Below are 24,237 nucleotides of genomic sequence, written 5' to 3' on the forward strand. Positions count from 1 at the left end.
AATTTAGAAATATCTTAATATTAGCCATATGTCTGGTCAATAACAAAAAAAATGGCATTACCAAATTACAACCGATGCGAAGAACAACATTATTAAGGGGTTGAAGAAATAGAATTCCTACAAAAAGCCTCTAAAATACTGTATGCACAAAGGCTCACGGGGGATTGAAACATTCTAATTTAAGCGCCTATCGTTTCCTCTATACAACATCAACTGCTGTCATATGGTGCATTTAGCCAAACTAGGGATGAAAACGGTCGGAAACGATCGGAAAACAGCCTCAACCATTTCCGTAATCATATTCTTCTCAGAAACAAAATCGAAAACGGTGAAGTCGGAAACAAAAATGGTATCGGAAATATCGGAAAACCGGAAACAGAATAATACGGACGGAAACATGTCGGTACAGATCGGAAACCAGTAACAAATACGGAAACATTAAACTATAAAAACATATATTTAACTTTACATAAATTAGGGTTGTACTATATAAATTATAAATTAACTATATTTTAGCCATGCACTCAAGTTAGGGATTTGATTGAAGAGTCAATCAATCTCTAACATGTGGGTCAAGTAGATACATGCCCTATAAATATCGACATATTTAGAAATACGGTAATTACCATATTATAAGAAACAGTAATTTCCGCAAGAATACGGTAAATACGAAAATTATCGGTACAATAGCAAAACCATTTCCGTTTCTGTTTCCATATTTTTTACCATTTCCATATTTTTTAGTCGATTACCATTTCCATATAGCTCGGCCGGTTAAAAGTCGAAAACGAACGCCAGTCGGCCGGGAATTACCGTTACCATTTTCACCTCTAAGCCAAACGATGGTGGCCTTAGCATCCACAGTTCAACTTCCAACTCAAAGAAAAAAGAAAAAGGATTGAAGCTTCATGCCGAGTGAAACCATGGGATGCTGTAGTAACACAGACGCTAAAGATCGCAGCATTACAAATTTACAACACAATGATGAATCCATGAATACCAAACCTAACTCGAATAGGCTGCCAGATACATTATCCATACAGGCTACTTGAAATCCATGGTAATAACGACGCACAGTTTGCCCAAATGTGAGAATAACCTGTTTGAGAACAATGCAACTCGTCTTCACCACAGAAGTTATCGAGATGCTTAATTCCAAATGCCCGGTGTATTAAATGATACATTAAGATAAATAACAGGCTGGCAGCCTTAGTTTCAGGTTAGTCTGTGAAAACGCAACTGGCATGGCAATGAACGCATGTTCCATACTTCACCCTACTCCTTACTGCTGAAATCTTTGTCAATCTCCATCTGCATGAATTTACTAGTCCACAAGAACATCATCATCATCACCGCCCTCATACTGTAAGCAAAATAGGGCACAAATTGTCAGGATGATGCTCTGAGAAAAATACCAAGGCAATGTTTGGAAACGGAAGCATAATACTAGTGGGAGGGAATTATGTGGAGGACGTATATTAGAAAAAAAATTAAAACATGGAAAGAGATCAAGAAATAAAAGAAAATCATGCAATTACCAAATGCTGTCAGAGTTGTTTTAGATATCAAATTTGGATCATAAAGAACACATATACATATAAATCATGCAATTACCATATGGTGTCACGAAGTTATTCTAGTTATCAAACTTGGATCACAGAACACAAATGATTCATTTAGAACCAATCAGCAAAACCTTGAAACTGATGGATTATAGTATTCTGGTTATTAGCTGCTAATGAACAAACATTAGATTATCGGATTTGATTCTAGCCAAACGAGCTACCAGATTTGATAATAAACAAAAAGGAAATCAACTTTGAATCATAACATTAGCTAATTTTTACTGAGAAATAGCGACGAGCAACTAGCAACCACAGAGAATATAAAGAGAATAAGCAAGAAAGCATCTCACCCTATCTGTAAAAACATTTGCAGAAGAAACAACATTTCCTTTCTCATTGTTGTCACCATCCCCCAAATTCTTCTTCACAGATAATAGTTCTTTTGCCTCAGTTCCCTTGCTGCTCTGAAAAGGTTCTAGAGCATCTTCTGGTCTATATTTCTCTGACATAGGATCCCTGTTGTCATAACTCTCTCTCCTTTTCTTCCCTGAAGAAGCCACAGGTGAGAGTAACAGGATGTCAATCATTTGTTTATTTACCACAGAGGAAAATCATGGATGTGTCTAATATCTAGTTGGCAGCGTTAATACGGACAAACCATTCGACTATTAAATAGATATCTCCAAACATGTCATCTAGTTAGCTTACCATTCCTTCCTTCTTCGCTAGTTGAGAGGGCAACGGATCTTTTTCTAGTTGTTTCATGATTCTGCCGTTGATCACTTGGACTCATTTCATAAGCATTATATGGATCTTCCTTAGCAGCACTAGAACCCTGATCCTTGCTACACGGCTTCAAGGTATCTGAAGCAAGCAAGTCAGCGAACCTCTCAAAACGAGCTTGCGACCTGCACCCCCTTTAATGTGTTAATAGATGTAAAGACTAAAAAAAGGGTTGTCTTCTCATATAGACAAAATAGAAGTATGCAGATCAGATAGGTGACAAACAGGAAACCTGCCTCTTTAAATCATCCTGAGCTTTCACATAGCGTGCATGTGCTTTGATGAGTTTCTTTGTTTTTGAGGCCATCCTAAGTGACAGAGCAGTATTATGAATAGTCAGACGACATGGGGATATTTTTAATCAGCTGAAGAATCCACAAACTGATGTTTTTGTCAAAAAGAGAGAAGATTATGCTCATGTGTTGTAGAAATAAAAAACCTTTCGCAAGCTTCTTTTTCATCGTTCAATTGTGATTCAAGATCAGCTATTCTGCTAGAAAGTTTGGATGCTTCATTGATCTTGCCATTCAGTATCACCTATAATACAAGGAAGAAGGATGCATCAATAGGGTACAATATCAACATACAGGCAAGAATGAACAATAAGAAGAATTTGAAACACCTCAAGAGTACAATAAGTGCAACAGGCGCAACTAAAAGAGATTCAAGAAGTGTATCATTTGTCACTTAAAAAGGTAAACTAGCCATCAATTTGTTCAATTGTAGCATCAGTTAACGTCAATATTGACACATCATATCTGGAGCCATCTGATTATATCTGAATGGATTGAACATCTTATGAACTTTACTCAACACAAAAGTTCCCACAGATAATCATTATAGTTAAGGCAGGAAAACAAAACAGAAAAATTGGAGCAGTCCAAAATTTATATAAACTAAACATAAATTGCAGCCAAGTGGTAGAATGCTCAACACAATCCATGTAGTGCAGGTATCAGCTTTTCAAATGTGCATGCATATAATAATAAAGCAGAAGTAACTAATGGTTGTGCTGGATATGTAACATATGTATGAAGAACATTATACCTCCAGTGAAGATTTCTCCTCATGTAATGCTTCCATATCCAGTTGAATGCGTTGCAGCTGCATAACATAAGCAAATATATAAAAGAGATTCAGTAGCATTGGGACGACTATAACTGTTTGCTAGCGAGATGGATTGCATAGATCATAATCAAACCTGTGCTTCATTATCATGTTTATCATCAGCTTTGTTGAATCTATCATCCTTTTTTCTATCTTCGTTATCAGAGGAGTTCAAACTTTCTGATGAATTAGTTTTTCCACCCTCAAGCTTCTTTCTATGCCTTCCCTCAATGAAAGATCCATGGAATACATAAATACAATTGCACCAAACGACCAAATTGCAAGACAAAAACATGCAGCGGTTACATGGCAACATAGTAGAACTATCTTTCGTGAAAACAACAAACCCAAAGGGTTCCCTCATTAAACAGAGCAAGATAAGATAGTATTATACTCTACAGTAGGTTGCTGTATAAACACTGCATTAAATGGTGCAACAAATAATAATTTTCTTGAAAATTTTGAAAAAAGAATCATTTGTATGAGAGGATTAATATACACATTTCTCAGCTTGCATATTTAACAAAATGGTCCTGTGAACATAATTACTTGCATGGAAGCCTAAGAGCAACATGTTTATATTTGTCTGATACTCTGATGTGTATGTAGTTGTGTAGTTTGTAATTTATAAGTATATCAACAAGCACAAGTGCCTTTAACATAAGCATGCCCCAGGCTACCTGCTAACCCTTGGGTGCATCACAAGCAAAGGGCATTAACAATTAGCAGGAACCAAGTCATTCGGTCACATGAAGGTAGACTATATGCCCAATAAAATAGATAAAAACAGGCATAACCACATGTAAGGACTCCATTACAAAGATGTATGTATACCCTAGCCCCATACCTCTTCCTGATGGGAGATCTTGAATGACTAGAGCCTGCAGGGAAGATTTCAACATACAAAAGTTCAGAGATTATATAGAAGTTTAAAAATAGAATAGACTAGTTACAACGAAGAATTTTATTGGTAGCATATTACCTCTATCTCGAGAGCGCGGTCTGTGATCACGGAACAAATGATCCCTGGCATCTCTTTCAGGGGAATTCCTCCTATGGGGTCTCAGATGCCTGCCTCTAAAGTCATCAGGTCTATGGTCTCGTCTCCCTACAATTCAGTATGGTAGTTTTTACATACATATATGTACAAAGAAGCAATATGCCACAAAAGATAGAGGAGCTATACACATATGAGGCAGCACACAAACCCATTAAGCTTACCACAACCTTGAGCCATATGATTATTCAATTATCAGTAAGTAGCAGAGGCACCAACATAACCCCAGGGGGGCATAAAAGAGCAGATCCAATGAGACTAATGCATGAGGGAGACCAATATATGATCACATATCACGTGTATGATGCACCACTTAAAAAATAAATCCAGCACCTTGTAACGTGTCAGTCATGAGAAGTGAATAATGGATGGAATATCCAATTTTTGACATCATACTGAGATTATCACGAAGAAAGATATTCCAAATTCCAATATTGTCGAACAAACCTAATTCCACTTGTCCAGATATTATTGGTATTGACTTCAAATTTTATATTTCTGTGATCATACTTGGAATGGCAGGCAAGAATAAAGCCCAAGAGGAGACCTTGCCGCTGTGTATTCAGCAAATTTGTTACAATTAGTTGCAAAAGCTGCTAGGTGCTTTAGCACATTAAGATAACATGCATCTGACTGAAACCACATGATATCCCTCAAGAAATCTCCTGTAGCAAGATAAGCATTCCAGCGACCATAAAATGTCTGATTACCAACTGAAAAGGTGTGCAATGAAAATAGGATGCATCATCCTCTGCAAGTAGTCGGTTGGAGAAAATCTCTCTGGGAACAGCTAATTTGTACAGTAGCAAAAATATGATTAGCAAAGATGTCACATTGTTCATGAAACTTTGGCAGCCAAAGTACTATAAGAAAAGGATAATATATGGGCGATAAAACAGTACAACAAAATGATATCACACAAACTGATGGAATTATTACGCTCTAGTTTTGTATATAAATGACTCTAGTGCTGATATCACATGACCAGGTGCAGGCTGTAGAGTATATTTCTTCCAACAAGTAGCCAGAGATAGAAACCAGGTCATCAGTGTTTATCTTACAGGCCAGCTCTTGTCAGATGTTACCATGGTTGGTATTCTTCTAATCATTTTCTCTTACTACTAGCTCAGTTCCACAACATTTCCAAAAGTTTCTGCAGAAAGCACACAGCGCAGATGGAATCGATATCTCTTTCACTTCGCTGTACAACCAGCATCCCGCACTGTCTGTCATATTCCCCACATATGCAGCCCATCCTCTCAGGATTTATAAACGAAATCCAACATAAACAGATGGAACGATGTATACTCCTATTTTAAAAAGAATGCTCTTTCTTGGGGCCATGGTAGGACACCATGAATCTTCTCAAAATATGAATATCCCCCAAACTTTTCAAACTGATAGCAGATCACACTCAACCCAGTTTCACTCCGTCTGAATAATTTCCTAGAAAACAATCGGCACAATCTGTCCACAATAGAACATCGGCGGAGACAGTAATTCCATTGCAGAAGAACAGATTTAGAGCCACCTAGCTGCGGATCGAGAGCACACGGCAACCGCCGAGAAGCAGAAAAGCAGATGGGAAGGGGAGAGCGAGACGGGGAAGGGGAGGAGGGAGAGGGGGTGCGCGCATACCAGGTCCACCGCGAGGCGGGAACGGGGAACGAGGCGGCGGGCCACGGAGCTCGGCGTCGCCGTGGGCGAAGCTGCAGGAGGCGCGGTTGCACTCGCCTTGCCTCCACAGCGCGCACAGCTTCGTCTTGTACGCCGGGCCGCGGCGGGGAGGACCCATCATCTCCCTCATCTCTCTTTCACCAACCCAACCCTTCTCCCGCGGCGGCGGCGGCGGCGGCGACGAGGAGGAGGAGGAGACGAGACGTGGCGGCGGCCAGTGGGGAGACGAGAAGAGCAAAGCACGAGTGCCGCACGGCGAGTTCGGGAGACGGGAGGACGACGACGACGACGACGAAATGGGCCTTATAGCAAAGTCCGGCCCATGTGGCCCGGCAAATCAGGCCCATGTTCTCTGCGCACCATTAGCGGCCCAACCAAACAAGCCCAAACCAATGATAATATTCCTTCCGTACCAAATTATAAGAGGTCTTTTTTTTTTTACACAATCTTCAATTGCATACTTGAACCATTAATTTATTCTATGCTATATTCCCGATGAATGCTTCAAAATATGAATCTAGTAAGATAACGTGTATAATATTTAGCACTGTTAATACGACGATTAGGGGCAATTGTTATTAGTCAAACATTTACCGAGTTGTTTTTTTCTTGTAAAAGAACACCCTATAAACTGTGACAGGGAGTAATAAGTTTCCGGGCAGGAGTAGAGAATGAAGAGTACATACGATACATGAGCTGATACTGCTAGCAGACAGGAGTACATTTTTTTCATACTACACATCATCCAGATCCAGTTATTGCAGGAAGGCATCTCAACACCACGAACACAGCATTCCATGCGAGATAGGACTGGCACGATTCAGGAAGGTCGTATACATCAGGAGGATTCAGGGAGGTCGTCACATCAGGAAGAAGGGCGAGCCGATTCCGAATAAGGGAGAGTTGCAGACTCCACGCATGTTGAAGCCTCGGAGACGCTCCAGGTTCATCACGTCGGAGTGATCCACGAACAGATTCACCTACATTCACAACGCAACACGTTAGATACACCTGGAAATGCCTCATGAACGAGTCTAAGCTTCTTGCTTGCAAAATGGTCTGTCAGCATAGCATTGTAATAAGCATAGCATTGTGCACAGCTTCAGGGTCTCAGGGAAGAATTGAAGATTCGTTTACCCGTGGCCCGTATCTTCTGACGAACCACTCGGAGGTGTTGGGGTTGGAAGCCTCGAACATGGTCTTCTCGAGCCCGAGCCGGCCTACGATCTTGGCGACGATGTCTGCCCGTAGAGAGTCAGCGCGCTGGCAAATGTCGTCGGCATCGATCATGATCATGTCTGCCCCTGCTTCCAAGCACCTCTCGGCCCTCCTTATCAACAGGTCAACATCCTCGACTCTTTCTGCACCACATCAAAGTGAGGAAGGCATCATAGGAAAATGTAGACAGTACAATCACAGAGCCAACAGCATAGCCAAATAAACATACGGTGATAGTAGTAAATTGCTTTGTAACTAAATTCCCCAAGGAAAAACTGATGTTGACAAATGTATGTTGAGCAACTTTTCCCTTAATGCTGTTTTCTTGCGTTTGTACTTACATTGCTTAGTACGCAGAGAAGTAGCTAAACAAGGGCATTAGAAAGCGATTGCTTATTATAGTTACCTGAATTCTGCTTCACTGGAACTATGTATGCCCCAAATGCCCTATCTCCAGATGGAGGAATTTCAGAACTGTCAAACTTCACTGAAAACAGGGGCTTTGCTTGCAAACCACTAGTCTTGATGAGGCGGACTAATCTCAGGAGAGCTTCTTCCGGGAGCTTGAGAGATCCAGCATTCAGCTCGATGGTGTCAAATCCTAATGCCTTGCACTCCTGAAACGGAACATCTAATGTCATGCATGTGGTTTCAGAATTTTCAGAGACAAGTGTGTATCACAGTGTACCACTACCAATGTACCTCAAAACAAACAAAATGCCTGCATACCTCGACATATTGCTTGAAAAAAGAAGGTCCTTGACGCAGAAGATGCTCTGCCCAATCTCCTGTACTCACATATATGTCATGCTTGTGTGCTAAATCAGTAATCTCTCTAACCAGTTCTTTTCCCATCAAACTATGAGATCCACCAGTAAACTTCAAACCATCAACAAAAGGACCTAGAGAATCCAATATTTCCTGAAATAGAACAGGAAATGACAGCCTTGAGAACGAGCTATTTTATTCCTTGAAATCCCTAACCAGGAGGTTCATTCTGTTTTCAAGTGATGTACTCCTATCTAGATTCTAGAATTTTCTTCATTTGAAAGGAAACAGTAATATAAAATCTTCCTAGTCACAGCTTCAATGCAGCAATAAAGTAGCCAGAAAGTTCATTTGCATTGCAAGTAAGCATCCTCAATTCTCAAATTCTCAAATGGCATTAAGCACTTCATATAATCACGGGACCATGCTATGTCGACATAAGAGGGAACAGCTTGGTTAAGAATCTAACTGATAAAACTAGCTGTAGCTGCTACGCATTCTGACATCCACAAATGTACCACTTGATCTACAAACTGACACTGATCGTTGATCGCACAGACTGAAGTTTCCAATATGGTGGCCCTGTTTAGGAATTAACAAATAAACAATCAAGTCACGAAGAATTATGCAGCAGATAGGGCTTCATTTCAAACACGATTCGGTGGGAATCAGAACGCGATTAAAAGTTAAAACTACACCAAATTCCACAACCCAGCAGCGATTCGTAGAAGCATGAAACAAAAATGGGGATGGATTAGGCGGGGGGCTCTCCGAGAACCTGGAGCGCGTGGTGGGCGGGGCGGAAGGCGTAGAAGGGGCTCCTCATCTCCGTCACCCCGTACCGCCGCGGCTTCTCCGGCCGGTCGTCGTCCCCGTCGCCGAATCCGCACCCGCGAAGCGTCAGCGCCACCGCATCCTCTCTCCACCGCCGCATCGCCATCTTCTCCGGCGAACTTAGCTCTCGCTCTCCCTCTCGTTGTCGCTGCCACCTGATCGAACGATAAAAAGCCAAGGGGAAGAAGGAGATGGAAACTTGCCGCTGCTTCTGGAAGCGGATCGGCAATGATGACGTGTCAGGATCTGACGGGTGGGACCCTTGTCTGCACCCTATCCAGTGTTATGATGTTTGGGCTGGGCCGTTTAATCACGGGTGATGTACAGTTTGGGCCTAAATGGGCTACATTTTATGGGCCTTTGTTCGTGAAAAGCCCAATCAGATTGCGAGGCCTATTAGTGAGTTCGTTTGACAGTGCTCCGGCCGTTTTTTTTTCTTGAAAAGTCCCAACTGTTTTTTTTTTAACAACCGTGCAAAGTTCCATTGATAGAGAAAAAAATTACAAGATTACAACCCTAAAAGGTCATAATCAGAAAAAAGGAAAAAAAATATACCACCACCAAATCTCAACTATTGATGAATTGGGTTTTGACAGTTTTCTAACTTGTTCATGTATTGGCTGGCTATAATTTGACACCACCTTCGAATGATGGTAAAATAGTCCTTGTTTGATACGCCTTTTTTTCCAGAGATTTTATTTTGTCAAATTTAATACTTCGGTGATCATCTGGTCAACATGCATGCCTTAAGGATTCATTTGACAAATGGGACATTATTCAAAGGACATTATTGTATCTTAGCTATTTATTATTCACACCTCATTTAATCCTAGACATTCATTCATTTTCCTTTTCCAATCACACATCTTATAACCCATTTGTCGCACATAGCCTAAATTTAAGAGTAAAGTGTATTGTTTCGGTCCCTAAAGTTGTTTGCTTGTGTCATTCAAGTACTTGAACTCTCAAAACATATTTTCATGTCTCCAAACTTATCAAAGTGCCTAAATCGCCACGACTCCTCTGGGATCCTACGTGACGCTCACGTGGCATGTCGGTATTGACTCATTTTCTTTCTCTTTTCTTTCTCTTTTTCTTTTCTCGTCTTCCTTCCCATTCATGTGGGGAAAAAATGACAGAAGGGAAACGAAGAAGGGAAGGAAAAAGAAGAAGAAGAAGAAAAAGACTAGAATATCTATCTGACATGTCACTTTAGTATTCATGTGGCATGCCAGATAATCACCACGTAGAATCCAATAGGCAAGTGTCAATTTAGGACCAAAATGATAAACTTTGATAAATTAGAGACTTGAAAATGTATTTTGAAAGTTTGGGAATTTAGAGAACACAAGTGGACTAGAGACCTGCAAGCACTTCACTCTAAAATTAATTTGTTTCACACTGTTTAGCTCATTGAGTTTTGGTAGATTTTCAAGGTTTCTTTTGCATTTATTACTATATGTTTAAGCAGGACATGTAATTTCTTTTGACTATGAATCCTGGAGCCAAAATGGTCAATCTGATCAGCTCATGCCGTGCCAACTGAGCACCCACGTTGCATCACCGCTTACTGAACGGTATCCTAGGACTTGCTAACGGCCATGCGTGGTTGGATCATGCCATTATGCGGTGACAAATGAACAAAACCCTGCCGCATTTCAGTGCCGGTTGTCGATCAATCAGGCCATAGCTTAGCCCATTGGCACGAACTGAACTGTTACCGATCAGCTCAAACTTTTTTTAATCCCCATAGCCCAGTATTATTACTGTATTTTGTTCAAAGATTAGACCAGAGTGTGCATTGTACGCAGTGCCAAAGATTCTCCTAAGCCGCAGACCCATTTACGATCCGTTCGTCCGTTTCTGGTCCCCTTGGAAGTAGCAAAACGTCTCAAGACTGAAGAGTGAGCCCATGTCACTGGCATAGTCCATGCATAAGACCAAAGAGCAATTTCAGAGGCCAGCCAGTCCCAATTGTTTTTACCTACCAGTTTACTCCAAGATAATGCCGGCCTCTAGCTAGCTGCATGTGCCAATGAGACCCGTTCAGTTTGAACTTTGCATCCATGGAGACAGTAATACTCTCTGGCCAGCTGAAGGTAGAAGAAGAAGAAGGCAATGATGAGGAATGAATGACATTAGCAGTTACAGACTTACAGTTAGCAGTGCACAGTCATTGCAGTATTCAGGTTCTTCCCCCTGTTCATCTTGTAGATAATCTCTTTCTTGAATATACAGTGATTAGTACTATCTGCTTTAGTTTTGGATCCTTTTTCTCTAGATGGAATCATGGAATGTGTGTTGCGTGTCTTGTTAAAAATGGAGTGGTTTTGATTGGCAGCAATCGGATTGTCCGGCGAGGAAGGGGAGTCGCCGGAGAAGGGGGAGATGCCGACGGTGTGGGCGGCGCTCAAGAAGTCGCTCAACTGCAAATCGGGGGATTCTTGCGGCGTGATCGAGCGGGAGGAATCTCAGGGCGGCGTCACAGCCGGCAAGAAGTCGTCGTCGACGTCGGCGGCGGCGCTACGCAGGTCGGGGTGCTCGCGGTCCATCGCCAACCTGAGGGACGTGTTCCACAGCCAGTACGGTGGCAGCCGGAGGCAGGAGGCCGCCGTCGCCGCCGCCGCCGCCGGCGAAGGCGATGGGGGATGCGGTAGCCCGAGGTCGATAGGGAGCAACGACGTGCTGAACCCGGTGACCCACGACGTGCTGCTCGCCGCCAGGCCGGACGCGAAGGGCGAGCTCCGGATCAGCACCCCCGGCCGCGGCGCGTGGGCCGGCGCCGGCGGCGGGGTGCCGTTCCCGCACAGCCCGCTCCTGCTGCGGTGCAGCACCACCCCTGTCTCGACGAGGAAGTCCCCGTCCGCCATGTCGCCGCTCCGCCGCGCCGATGACGACGACGACAACGCCGAGGCGCCGTCGCCCGCTCCCGCCAGGGCCTCCTGCGAGGTCGGCGTCCGGTGCCACCGCTGCGGCGACCGCTTCGCCAACCACGACGCCCTGGAGTCGCACCACCACTCTAGACACGCCGGTAAGCGGAGCACCAAACACCATGGACGAACTCTCAAGGCAAGCTTTGCTCTGCCTCGCTGTTTCATCATCCATGGCGCGCGTTCTTGCAGTGACCGAGCTGGTGGAAGGCGACTCGTCGAGGAAGGTGGTGGAGATCATCTGCAAGGCCGGGTGGGCGAAGACGGAGAACGCGCTGGGCCGCATCGAGCGGGTGGTGAAGGTGCACAACGCGGAGAGGTCGGTGGCGCGGTTCGAGGAGTTCAGGGAGGCGGTGAAGGGGAAGGCGGCGAGGCTGTCCAAGAAGCACCCGCGCTGCCTCGCCGACGGCAACGAGCTCCTCCGGTTCCACGCCACGACGCTCGCCTGCTCCCTCGGCGCTGGCGACTCCTCCACCCTCTGCACGTCGGGCAGCTGCAGCGTCTGCCGCATCATCCGCCACGGCTTCTCGGCGACCAGAGAGATCAAGGACGGCGTCGGCGTGTTCACCACCTCCACCAGCAAGCGCGCGCTGGAATGCATCGCCGGAGACGGAGACGGCGACGAGGCGGCGAACGCGGGCGTGAGGAAGGCGCTGCTGGTGTGCAGGGTGGTCGCCGGGAGGATCCACCGGCCGCTGGAGAATCTCCAGGAGGTGGCGGCGCAGCCGGGGTTCGACTCCGTCGCCGGCAAGGTGGGCGCCTACGCCAGCATCGAGGAGCTCTACCTGCTCAACCCGAGAGCTCTCCTCCCTTGCTTCGTCGTCATCTGTAAACCTTGATGATTCCTTCTGCAAAACTGCTTTTAAGAATTGAGGAATCGAATCATTATTTAGACTAAGATTCGGCTTAATCCTCGGGAATCATTTTGAGTGGTGATCTGATCCCAGGTATTGTTCTGTTCTGTTAGATGCTGGCGATTTGTTAGTATGTACATTTTGCTGTTGTTTCTTCTTCAGAAAAAAAAAAGCACATGATTTTAGCAGTTTTTTTTTTTAGATTTGCAAATGCATGTGTTTATCAGTGGATGTTTGCATGATGTTGTGGTGCTTAGGAATATGGCATCAATTCGAGATAGTGGTGAATGTTGAGCTGCATGGATAATACTGAAAATGTGTGTGTGTGTGTGTGTGTGTGTGTGTGTGTGTGTGTGTTTGGTTCAGAAACTGATTTCATACCGCCTTGATCTCTTGTCAATACAATACATTACTGAATTACAAGTACTAACTACTAGTAGTACAAGAAAGAAAGCCTTTCAGGCCCAACCAGACAGCAACTTGGCTCAGTCACTGTCTCACTGAGCGTCACTACTCACTACTCTACTACCACTAACAGTTGGAACTGTCGGGATCCTGCAGGAATCCATGATCAACGCACTGTACGACGCTGTTCTTGATGATTTCCTCAACATCATACTCGAACCTGAACCCCAAATCCCTCAGCCGCTTGGACGATACCACCGACGGGTTTGAGCCATGGAAATCTTTGCTTAACCTGCAGCTTCATGCCAAAACACACCAGATCAACGTAGTCCTAATCAAACACCAGAAAAGCACAAGATCAACTTGACCCTAAAAAAATACTACTACTATGATCTGAAAGACATGGATGTGGCTGGTTGACGGCTGCTTGCCTTTCTGCAGGTTTGAAAGGAGGGTAGTGCAAGGACAGAATCTGAGCAATCTGGGCCATCGGATAGCTCCCTCCGGCGCACAGATACCGTCCATCCGCTTGCTCCGTCTCCATCAAGAACACGTGAGCGTCGCACACGTCCTGGATGTGTGCCAATGGCACACACCCGAACCTGGAGTGCACAGATGCCAGCAGAGAATACAGCTTCGGATCACCTGCATATGGAGATGAACACACAAATTGATTTTCAGAACAATGCTGTTGATCATTGCAAGATTAGTACAATCTATACATGATTATGTACTTGTGTGATGGAGAATTTGTTTGCCTGTAATTGGTGAGAGGAGGAGCTGGATGCTGGTAGGCACATTCGGCGTCAAGAACGGGCCGGCCACCGTCGGCAGCACGAGCGACGCCAGATTGATGCCATTCTCCCTCGCGAACCCGAATGCCGCCTCCTCCGTCATCAGCTTCGACAGGATGTAAACCTGCAAAATGTTCATTGATCCATGGAACACTAAGTTTTTCAGAGGATTCATGGAGTGTAGCAGATGTGTGTGTGTGTGCGCGCGCGCCTATGTATACGCACCCAGCCGATGGGCTTGGTGTTCCAGACGTCGGCGGCGGCGCGGAGGCAGGACTCGTCGACGACGGCCTTGCGCCGCCCGGTCGCCGCCGTCGTCGTCGCCGCCGTCATCGTGCTGATGGACGACGTGAAGACGACCCTGCGCACTGTCCCCGCGCGGACGCAGGATTGAAGCACGTTGATGGTTCCCCTCGTCGCCGGCTCCAGCACCCGCGTCCTCACGTGCTCCTCTTCAAGAATCCATCAAGAACACGAAAACTAATTAATTACGGTCTAATCCAAATGTGCATGCGGTTAGTAGCGATTGATGGAAGTAATCTTGATTTGGCGGAGATTAAACTTCGTAAATTACCGATGTTGTTGTCGTTGCCATTCTGGGGTGGGACGTGGATGTCCATGGAGGCGGCGACATGGAAGAACGCCACGCAGCCGGTCGCGGCGGCGTCGAAGCTCCCCTCGCCGGCCATGTCCGCCCGGAACACCCGCAGCTGGTCCTTGCCCTCCTCCACCGCGGAGAACACCCGCCACGCCTTGTCTGCCACCAAACCCCGGCCGCCGGCCGCCATGATCGTCAGTTTCACCACGCCACGAGCTTCATCGATGCTAGCGAGCGAGCTCGCGCGTACGGCGTACCTGGGTCGCGGGCGGTGGCGTGGACGCGGTAGCCGCGGCGGAGCAGGGCGCGGACGAGCCACGAGCCGACGTAGCCGGTCGACCCCGTCACGCACACCGGCCCACCGGCCGCCGCGCGCTCCTCCGGCGAGCCGCCGCCGCCGATGCTGCCCATCTGTACTACCAGCTAGATCTGGCTCGCGCGCTGCGCACGTGCTGTCAAAGGCTGTGTGCACTGTGCAGCACAGGTTGCCGACTTCCCGTTGTTTTCGTGACCTTGATGGGTTGCATCTTCGTCTCATGGGATCTGGACAGGTGTCAGGTTTCCCTCGCGGAGCAAAACGCAAGCAGAAAACTGTGGTTTGCTTACGATCACCTGGATTTGATATTTGCGTGCCATATCTGCTATGTTGATTCTCAGCCGTCAGCACGAGCTCTTGAGCTTTCATGTTATCAATGGCAAATCAGATTTGTTTTTTCCTTTTTCTGACTATAATCTTTTAGCACTATATATTTGTATTTTTTTTCCTACTATATCAATAATAGAAACATCGCTATCTTTTAGCACTATATATTTGTATTTTTTTTCCTACTATATCAATAGAAACATCGCTGCGGGTTGTTTTAAAAAAAAAAATTGCTAAGCTTGTTTCTTTTATGATACTCCTATCTTACTACTCCTTAAAAAAAAGAACTTATCAATCATTCATGGGTTTTATATGTACATCTCATCTATATTTCTATATGGAAATGGACCAAATTAGTCTATGGTTGCGAATAATAGCTCAGGACAGGGGACAGCAACATCATTACAAAATCATTTGTATGAGCGAATGTAGCTGAAACCATTCTAGTAGCTGGTTAACAAGCCAAGCATGTCATTGGATACAAAAAAATGTTGGCAACTGTATAGAAATTTACAAGACTCTGAAATCTGAATCTAGAAAAGCATCAACTTATTTGGGCATACAAGAAGTGCAGTTCAGAAAATGTGCAGGACTCCCATGCTACCATGATCACTCCGAACCTCCTTCCTTGAACACCTTGACCCAATTCTCAGCACTGTCAATTATTTCACCAGTCTTGACCAGGTACCGAACCTTCGTTCCATCCTCAAGGAATTTGTGTCCAACCCTACTCGCCACATTCTTTTCCTTTGAGTAGAGCATCACATTTGAGCTGTGAATGGGGCCTTCAATCTGATCAAAGAAAACACCAACAACCATAGGTTAACGATCAGGCATCTGAAACTATATATACGACACTAGCTAGAAGCAGCACAGAAAGAAGTTTCAAGAGAAACAATGCTGACCATGACGATTTCACCCGGTTCATCTTCTGTTCCTTTCTTGTGCTTGGACTTCAAGTTCAAGTCCTTCACTATTACAGTGCTGTTGTGCTTAAAAAGCCGCGTAACTTCCCCAACTTTACCTTTCTCACGGCCTGCAATGACTTGTACTGTATCACCAATCCTAACATGCATCTTGTGCAGGACAGGAAGACTGTTTGGTTTACACTTCTTCCTCTCCCATCGCTTAAGCTGCATTGGAAAAAGGGAAATTTCAGACATTTGAGTAAATAGCAAGCTGCAGACCAAAAAAGAATTGAAACTTACCCTCATTTGAATTGGGCATGTCTTGATCATAAATTTAACCTGCATATAAAAATTTATGCATATCTTGTCAGAGTTTCTTATGAAAATGACATAAAATGTAATAATCAGCTGCTTTTGAGATATGACATGAATCATGCTCACGATGTTTCTTAGGCAAGAATATCTAGGATAATCATATGATCTTTTAGTATGAGTTTCTTCATATAAGTGCAGATTTTAGTACAGTTCATCATATAAGTGCCATATATAGCTCAGTCACTCCATTCAAGAGCAATTATTCGGCCTTATTTTCTCTCATCACCATTTTCCAGGTAAGTAATTAGTCGTGAGTGAGTCTCATTCTGAGGACGAAGTGCAGTAGACTATCTAGAAGAGCTAAGGAACGCCAAAAAGAATATACAAAAGATAGAACAAGTTCAATCTGATAAGTATACCGAGTGTGCCAATCATTTGCTACAGGCTATCCCCGAGTGAAATGAGTTTCCATCATTTTCCCATGGAAGTCTTCTGTGAAATTTCTACTGTTGAGTAATTTAAAGTTCAAAGGCAAAATTGTTTCTAGCCAGCGAAATGTGATCTATACAGCAGGTTAGAACAAGAAATGGTCTGTCTCACTAGAGGGCACATCTTTCAGAAAAATAATCCTCTGCTTGAAAGGCTGAATATTGGGTATCCATCGCTTATACCACCATAGGAAAAAAATAATATTCAAGTTTAAACTAATACATAACAGGCCACATCCCATGGTAGACAACACAATTTCTAACTTCTGAATTCACTCAGTTGATATACTCAAACTTGAGATTTCAAGCATTCATTAATTCATATAAACCCTCCTTATACTAGCCAACTAGGTTCAACTATACCACAAAATCCTTGAGACCTTTTCTCTAAAAAAAATATACCACAAAATTTTGACACAACGTTGGTTGTTGGCTAGTTGAGGTCCTGAGCCTGAACTCCAGAAGGCAACAACAGTACAGTGAGGCGATGCAGACATCACCATTGCAATGCCACGCTGTTGGTGAGCTCTAAAATCCTAAATCTCAGTGCAAGCTGGCATTTCTACTTTTCCAGCGAATCATAAGAGCAGAGAAAACATAAAGGAATGCGAAAAATGAGAATCAGGGTTGGGAGGCGGCACAAACCCCAGCCGGCGCGGCGGCGAAGGTGGAGAGCGGGTGGCCCCAGAAGCTGCTGGTGCTCGCCGCCCCCGGCGCCGAGATGGAGAGGGACGCCATCGCGCCCTGCAACGCCGCCACCCCGGCCATCTTCGTCTCCTCCCCTCCTCTTCCTCCCTCGCTCGCTCAAACCGCAGAGAAGCAGCAGAGGATAACGAACGCCTTCGTGTGCTCGCGGACAGGATAATGGCGAGCGCTTTTCTACATGACAAATGGGCCTCTAGGCCGAATGGATTGGCCCACTTGTAAGACTCATAAAGGCCTAATGAAAGGCCTATCGTGTTCCAGCCCAACTACAACGGACCTTACGGCCCAAGTCAGCCGCGATCCCGTTCAGGCTCAAATATAGCGGGCCTCACGTAAGCCGCAATCCCGTCTCGACCCAACAAGAACAGGTCGCACCTACACAGATAAAATCTATTGTACATTTCTCATCTCTGCTCCTGATTGAATTACCTCCCTCAACCACAAAATGGAGCAAAGTCGGTCTTATTGTTTGGTTATGCTTATATTTATGAGCCAAAATTTGAATTTGAGAACTTAGTTTTGAATTTGCTTTTTTGTTTTTTTAAAATGCTTATATTTTACAACATTTGCTTTAAGTTATTATGGACATATATAAACATTTTACTCATAAATAAATTTTTATTTGCTAATAAGCGATTCGAATAAGCGAAAACCGTAGCAGATCAACCCTTAGATGGTTTGTAGGGTGGTTCTTGTTGACGTGGCAGGCTGACTCGCAGAGAACATGAGGGAGGCAAAATAGACTTACTGTCACGCACGTCAGCAATCCGGTTAAGGCCCAAATATCGTGGGCCGCTCGTCGTCCGCAATCCCGTTTGTGGTCAAGTAACGTGGGCCGAACGTCCTGGGTTGATATGGGCCGACACCCGTTTTCGGATAAGGCCCAGCCCAGCATACGCTCGTCGTCTTCCTCGTTGCGTTGCGTGGCTTCGTCTCCACACGCATCATCACCACGCCACGCGCCGCGAGATGCTGCTTCGGCGGGGGCGCCCAGGCGTGGCGCCTCCCGGATTCCGGCGGCTTCGACGTCGCCGGCGACGCGCGCAAGCCAAGCGACAGTTGCGGAGGCAAGCAACCCCCCAAGTTCCGTCCCTTTTGCGCTTTTCTGGGACCCATTTCCTCTCTCTTTTGGGGGGCGCTTTCGCGGTGACGACGCTGCCGATGCGCGTACGCCTGAGGAGTTCTTCCCCATCACGCCGCGTGGGGGATCGGGACGTCGCCATTTCCGCTGCCGTTTTCTTCTCTTTGGGGGGTTGCAATCTCGCGTTTCATTTGATAGGGTTGGGCGTGGGCGGTGGGGAATGGGGATGGGTAGGTAGATGGCACCGATGTGAATCGGACGACTTCGAATCGAAGCCTTCCGATCCATGTGAGGAGGTTGAGAAACCAACCTAATTTCGAATCGAAGAACTCTTGGTTTCTCTACCTAAAACCAAATAGCATAGTGACAGTGGTCGTTATACTATGAATTCCAAGCTTTTTGACCGAAGATTTCGAATCATCGAGCATCTTTGGCCAAGCTATTCTAACACGGTTGACTCAGAAGTCTACGTTTCTATGCATTGTGTATTTGAGTGTTAGTTACTATATTTCGTGATAAACAAAACTGTTGACTCAAAAGTCTACGTTTATATGCATTGTGTATTTGTGTGTTACTGTATTTAGTGATAAACCTTAGGTGTACATGTGAGGGATTTCATGGATAACACGTGCACTACATTCTTGCCTGTTCCACTGGTCACCATCAGCAAATCGCTCCTGTCCCTTTCGTGTGGCTATCACTGGAGCTATTCAATTCTTGAAAGGCTCTGCCGTGCAAGCAAACCGTTTTCTTTCCAATGGGATAAGTGTGTGACTGTGCTATAATCTCAGGATAAATTCATCACTAAATCGTTGCTATCAGTTTTGGTTTATCCACTCATTAAATCAATGCAACAAATGTGGTGATCAATAATTAGTAGTACTTGTTTGTTGGTATGCCGTGCTGCCAAACTAGTTGGATAACAAAGATTCCTATTATATTGGGGTTAACCACTGTATTTTCCTAATCATAATTTTTTAGGCTCCTTATTGTCATTATCACTTAGCATCATTGCATAAGAGAAAAAAAAAGGGGGGTCAATACTGCAGGATGGTATTTTAGGAAGGAAATGTGTTATCGTGATATTAACACAGCCTTTCTTCCATGTTGCTTGCACTCCTCTCAAACTGGTGTAGCTTCCTAAAGACTGGCTCAGTTACACAATTTTTATTCTTAAATGCTGGAATCCTGGGAAATCCTTAATGCGCCTGGAATTGTTGCACTCAAGTAAAGCTTTAGTTTGCTACACCCGTGACACTTTCAGAGTTGGATATGTCAAAGTTTCCTTCCCTTTTTGATAAAATGTCCAGTGTGATAGAGATATTGCAACCTGTCACCTCCACAAGAGCTACTTAGCAGAGACGCGCGTTGGATTCCAAGACAAGTGATGATCAGCCTTCAGTTGCTTCCCACACCCCACCAACTCAACAAGGTTTATATATATCTTACAATCCTGTCTGCTACTTATCTATAGACTGTGGACATTAGTAGTTAGTGCTACCTACTGAAGGGAAGGCCATGAGTCTCTTAACACTTGTTCATATCCTTGTCAGCTTTTCTGCCTGTGTTGAAGCTATAAGCAGAGCAGACTTCCCTCCCGGTTTTATCTTTGGCACAGCTTCTTCAGCTTACCAGGTCTAGTGTTACCAAAAGATCTCTAATTTCACTTGAGTTCTTTTAGATGGATGTCTGATGGATATTTCTGGTCAATATATTACCAGTATGAAGGTGCCGTGAATGAGGGCCAACGTGGACCTACCATATGGGATACTCTCACGAAAAGACCAGGTTCAGTAATGGGGATTTATTTGTAGAAGTACTCTAATCTGAGGTGCAAACTATGACTGCAATATGAGCAATGTAATCTTTCTTCAGGTCGGGTGATTGATTTCAGCAATGCAGATGTTGCTGTTGATCACTACCATCGCTACAAGGTGAGTTATCCATAATTCATGAATTCCTGTACCTCCTTTATGTTATTTACTTCATTTGTTCCTGATATGTAATCTGGGACATGAAGTTTACCTTTTGGCTAATTATGTTGGGATTAAAAATGTGAACTTTGCCTTGACCAATTACGTTGTTCTTTTAAATTTGAATTGTAGTTTTACGGATGATCTGATGGAACCTGAATTGATTATTTTTCAAAGAAATCTGAACTGGTCATTTAACCAGGAATGTGCAAATCCAGGCATCCTGGAAGTTAGGTCAAATGTTTGCCAACCTTTGCTTCAACAATTTCTAGTAATTTATGAAAACTAATTGCTTGCGCACTTTTGTATCTCCAAGCATCAATGTCTGACGTATTATATTGTTAGGAAATTATCCCAGTGCAAGTTTTGTCTGGGCCATTTACAGTTTAAATGTGTAGAGACTGTAGGCATGCTAAACTGCTAATTTACGAATTACTAGTATACTAATTGTGCAAATCCACTTCTCTAGCATGCTGCTTCCAAAACTAAGATAACAGGAAGACCATTTCTGATGTTTTTCCAAATACAAGATGCCATTTTGGAGCATCAAGAAGGCTTTCTGGATAGAGCATGTCTTATTTGTTCAGTCGATACTATTTCTTTGATTGAGCTTGTAATGAAATAAGGACATCAACTAAATGGATAAACTGGCAGGAAGATGTGGAGTTAATGAATGACATCGGCATGGATGCATACCGCTTCTCTATCTCATGGTCACGGATCTTTCCAAGTATGAATTATGTAAATTATGTGCAAAATCTATCTTTTTTTTTTTTGTTATTGTTCACTAATACCACCATGCATCTTGCCAGATGGAACAGGTGAACCTAATGAAGAAGGATTGAGTTACTATAACAGCCTCATAGATGCCCTGTTAGATAAAGGTCTAGTGTATTCTATTGTTTGGTGTCTGCATAATGCAAACTGTTTCCAACAGCCATTAATATGAACTTTTTTTCTTTGGTGTTCTCTATATTTGTGGATCAGGCATAGAACCATATGTAACTCTCTTCCACTGGGACCTTCCCCAAGCACTCGAAGACAGATACGGAGGCTGGTTGAACTCAGAAATCATGTATGGAAGACTATCACATCATCTTCCTTTAGCTGAGATAATCAGTTAAACGGTTAGGTAGCATCAAAATTTCTCTTTCTATTCTTTTTTGTAGTGATTATGACATCTTAATTGTGCAGCGAGGCTTTTGTTCAGTACGCGTTTACTTGCTTCAAGGAATTTGGAGATAGAGTGAAGCACTGGATCACTTTTAATGAGCCTTACAACTTTGCGATTGACGGCTATGACCTTGGCATCCAAGCACCTGGGAGATGTTCTATTCTGTCACATGTGTTCTGTAGAGAGGGTAAATCATCAACTGAACCATATATTGTAGCTCACAACATACTTTTAGCTCATGCTGGTGCTTTTCGTGCTTATGAACAACATTTCAAGGTGATCCATGTGACTAAATTTTCTAGTAATGTTTTTTTTCTTAAAAATAGAAGCAATTAAGACAATAGTATGCATGCATTTTTTGTATGAATTGCAGAATGAACAAGGAGGCCTCATTGGGATTGCGCTTAATTCTAGATGGTATGAACCGTTCTCAAATGCCGATGAAGACACAGAAGCAGCAGCGCGAGCAATGGACTTTGAGCTTGGATGGTGATACATCAATTAATTTAAATTCCTATATAATTACACTAAATAGCAACTGGACGTATATTAATTATGACATTTTTCTAGTGTGAATACAGGTTCTTGGATCCCTTAATGTTCGGCCACTATCCTCCTTCTATGCAGAAACTTGCAGGTGATAGGCTGCCTCAGTTTTCAACTCACGCATCAAAGTTGGTATCTGGATCACTAGATTTTGTTGGCATAAACCACTACACTACACTATATGCTAGAAACGATAGATTGCGGATCAGGAAACTTGTAATGGATGATGCTTCAACCGATTCTGCTGTCATACCAACTGGTCAGTCTTGATAAATAAAGAGATTCTAAATTTCCTGGTCTGTTTTCAGTATTACTGACTTCTCTGCATGCACTATGGCAGCTTATAGACATGGGAAGAAAATAGGAGAAACGGTACAATTTGCAAAGCCATTCTTGCTGTTGCTAAGACTTGTTATACTTATACCTATCCTTTCATTTATGCTATTTCTAGTCAAATGATTGGTTGAAACTAAAATTTGTATTGATCAACTTTCAGGCAGCATCAAGTTGGCTGCACATAGTTCCATGGGGTATGTTCAAGCTGATGAAACATGTGAAAGAAAAGTATGGAAACCCGCCCGTAGTCATTACTGAAAATGGTATGTTGGCTGGAGATTATTGACAGTAGATAAGAATTCTTTCCTTAAAAAGCATATAATAATAGTTAACAAAGGGAGCTGTTTATGGCAGGTATGGATGATGCCAACCACCCATTTTCTAGATTAGAAGACGTCCTACAAGATGATAAAAGGATACAGTACCACAATGATTATATGTCTAATCTCCTGGATGCTATAAGGTGAAGTTTCACTTCTGTGTACATACATTGGAACATATAAAATCATCAGCAGTTCTCTTCTTTCGAGAGGGGAAGCCAAAAGCTTACTTTCCATCATAGGGGAGCTATAATTGGCACATAGATACAGCGTAAGGGAACGAAGGCAGTAGGTTCACAACTCTTGTTGTTCTTGAGTGCAAGCTAGCTTATCGCACCAATGGGCATCCATATGTGCAAAGCAGATACAATAAATCTGGTAAAACATACACATAGCTCTCTAGTTCCTGAGATAACCGCAGGAACGGCACTGTCCACATAATCTGCATCTGCCTTCTACCAAAGCTTCACCGAATTGTTGCATTCAGACCCCCAGAATGACACGGGAGAAGCTAGTTACACACCATCATGATTGCATACATAGCTACAGTTAGCATGACTGCATCAATCTTCTGTTGACAGTTATGACCATATGTTTCACGGCTACTTAAGAACTCTCCGACTTGAATTACTGCAGGAAAGAAGGTTGCAACGTCCATGGTTACTTTGTATGGTCCCTGCTCGATAACTGGGAATGGAACTCAGGCTACACGGTGCGATTCGGTCTCTACTACATTGACTACAAGAACAACCTGACGAGGATACCCAAAGCATCAGTCCAATGGTTCAGTCAGGTTTTAGCCCAGAAAACAGCTATCATATAGGTAGAGCACAATGGTTCAGGATTCAGGAATGACCATGAAGTGTACATTATTACCACCCTTTGCATAAAGCTACATACATTAGGAGTTGAAGTAAAAATGTAAACATAAGATTATCTGATATGACCGTCAACGACGCCGTTGACTGCCGTTGGTGTACGTTCTTGTCACAGAATTCAACAGGAAAGTTGAGCCCATGTTGTCACAAACTCTCATCTTTGATCTTTCCTCGGTGTTGAAACGAAGATGCTCTGACTAGGCAAGAGCCTACTGGCAAGTGGCAACTTCGACTGAACTTTAGTTGCTGCGCATGATGGGCAGCAGCTCAGGTGAGACAG

At 43.9% G+C, this 24,237-nt stretch overlaps 6 protein-coding genes across 16 annotated transcripts; 2 read left to right on the forward strand and 4 right to left on the reverse strand.

Moving 5' to 3' along the window:
- Positions 1-967: 967 nt before the first annotated feature.
- On the reverse strand, positions 968-6,458 carry LOC127776822 (zinc finger CCCH domain-containing protein 13-like). 5 transcript variants are annotated; one of them, XM_052303374.1, is made up of 11 exons: positions 6,151-6,259; positions 4,677-5,225; positions 4,438-4,563; positions 4,303-4,336; positions 3,550-3,676; positions 3,396-3,452; positions 2,788-2,885; positions 2,585-2,656; positions 2,274-2,473; positions 1,916-2,112; positions 968-1,363 (listed from the first exon to the last, which is right to left on the reverse strand). In XM_052303374.1, the coding sequence occupies exons 2-11, from the start codon at positions 4,690-4,692 to the stop codon at positions 1,325-1,327; spliced, it is 966 nt and encodes a 321-aa protein (XP_052159334.1). In that variant the 5' UTR covers positions 4,693-5,225; positions 6,151-6,259; the 3' UTR covers positions 968-1,324. The 5 variants fall into 5 exon arrangements, with proteins under 5 accessions (XP_052159334.1, XP_052159333.1, XP_052159336.1 ...); XM_052303373.1 differs by having other exon boundaries at positions 4,677-5,302; positions 6,151-6,213; XM_052303376.1 differs by lacking the exon at positions 4,677-5,225 and having other exon boundaries at positions 6,151-6,458.
- Positions 6,459-6,716: 258 nt separating this feature from the next.
- Positions 6,717-9,206, reverse strand: LOC127775645 (protein HEAT-STRESS-ASSOCIATED 32). Its single transcript, XM_052301925.1, has 5 exons — positions 8,954-9,206; positions 8,137-8,328; positions 7,814-8,024; positions 7,327-7,550; positions 6,717-7,169 (listed from the first exon to the last, which is right to left on the reverse strand). The coding sequence occupies exons 1-5, from the start codon at positions 9,113-9,115 to the stop codon at positions 7,050-7,052; spliced, it is 909 nt and encodes a 302-aa protein (XP_052157885.1). The 5' UTR covers positions 9,116-9,206; the 3' UTR covers positions 6,717-7,049.
- Positions 9,207-10,868: 1,662 nt separating this feature from the next.
- Positions 10,869-13,145, forward strand: LOC127775480 (uncharacterized). Its single transcript, XM_052301729.1, has 3 exons — positions 10,869-11,198; positions 11,351-12,040; positions 12,132-13,145. Exons 1-3 carry the CDS (start codon positions 11,138-11,140, stop codon positions 12,776-12,778), a joined length of 1,398 nt encoding a protein of 465 aa, XP_052157689.1. The 5' UTR covers positions 10,869-11,137; the 3' UTR covers positions 12,779-13,145.
- A 121-nt stretch (positions 13,146-13,266) lies between these two features.
- LOC127775481 (putative anthocyanidin reductase) lies at positions 13,267-15,128 on the reverse strand. Of its 5 annotated transcripts, none has more exons than XM_052301730.1 (6): positions 14,848-15,122; positions 14,567-14,749; positions 14,218-14,444; positions 13,933-14,116; positions 13,630-13,843; positions 13,267-13,496 (listed from the first exon to the last, which is right to left on the reverse strand). In XM_052301730.1, the coding sequence occupies exons 1-6, from the start codon at positions 14,999-15,001 to the stop codon at positions 13,325-13,327; spliced, it is 1,134 nt and encodes a 377-aa protein (XP_052157690.1). In that variant the 5' UTR covers positions 15,002-15,122; the 3' UTR covers positions 13,267-13,324. The 5 variants fall into 5 exon arrangements, with proteins under 5 accessions (XP_052157690.1, XP_052157691.1, XP_052157692.1 ...); XM_052301731.1 differs by having other exon boundaries at positions 13,267-13,490; positions 14,848-15,117; XM_052301732.1 differs by having other exon boundaries at positions 13,957-14,116; positions 14,848-15,116.
- A 507-nt stretch (positions 15,129-15,635) lies between these two features.
- LOC127775671 (50S ribosomal protein L24, chloroplastic) lies at positions 15,636-17,806 on the reverse strand. The gene is made up of 4 exons (XM_052301951.1): positions 17,590-17,806; positions 16,442-16,480; positions 16,139-16,366; positions 15,636-16,025 (listed from the first exon to the last, which is right to left on the reverse strand). The coding sequence occupies exons 1-4, from the start codon at positions 17,710-17,712 to the stop codon at positions 15,843-15,845; spliced, it is 573 nt and encodes a 190-aa protein (XP_052157911.1). The 5' UTR covers positions 17,713-17,806; the 3' UTR covers positions 15,636-15,842.
- A 780-nt stretch (positions 17,807-18,586) lies between these two features.
- Positions 18,587-24,058, forward strand: LOC127776809 (beta-glucosidase 25). 3 transcript variants are annotated; one of them, XM_052303359.1, is made up of 14 exons: positions 18,587-20,162; positions 20,284-20,365; positions 20,452-20,518; positions 20,606-20,664; positions 21,358-21,433; positions 21,516-21,587; positions 21,691-21,778; positions 21,898-22,153; positions 22,251-22,366; positions 22,459-22,682; positions 22,764-22,795; positions 22,920-23,022; positions 23,114-23,222; positions 23,716-24,058. In XM_052303359.1, exons 5-14 carry the CDS (start codon positions 21,373-21,375, stop codon positions 23,900-23,902), a joined length of 1,248 nt encoding a protein of 415 aa, XP_052159319.1. In that variant the 5' UTR covers positions 18,587-20,162; positions 20,284-20,365; positions 20,452-20,518; positions 20,606-20,664; positions 21,358-21,372; the 3' UTR covers positions 23,903-24,058. The 3 variants fall into 3 exon arrangements, with proteins under 3 accessions (XP_052159319.1, XP_052159320.1, XP_052159318.1); XM_052303360.1 differs by having other exon boundaries at positions 21,362-21,433; XM_052303358.1 differs by lacking the exon at positions 18,587-20,162 and having other exon boundaries at positions 20,200-20,365.
- The last annotated feature ends 179 nt before the right edge of the window (positions 24,059-24,237 follow it).

This window comes from Oryza glaberrima, chromosome 6 (assembly GCF_000147395.1).
Source record: "Oryza glaberrima chromosome 6, OglaRS2, whole genome shotgun sequence".
In the NCBI taxonomy this organism is placed as follows: domain Eukaryota; kingdom Viridiplantae; phylum Streptophyta; class Magnoliopsida; order Poales; family Poaceae; genus Oryza; species Oryza glaberrima.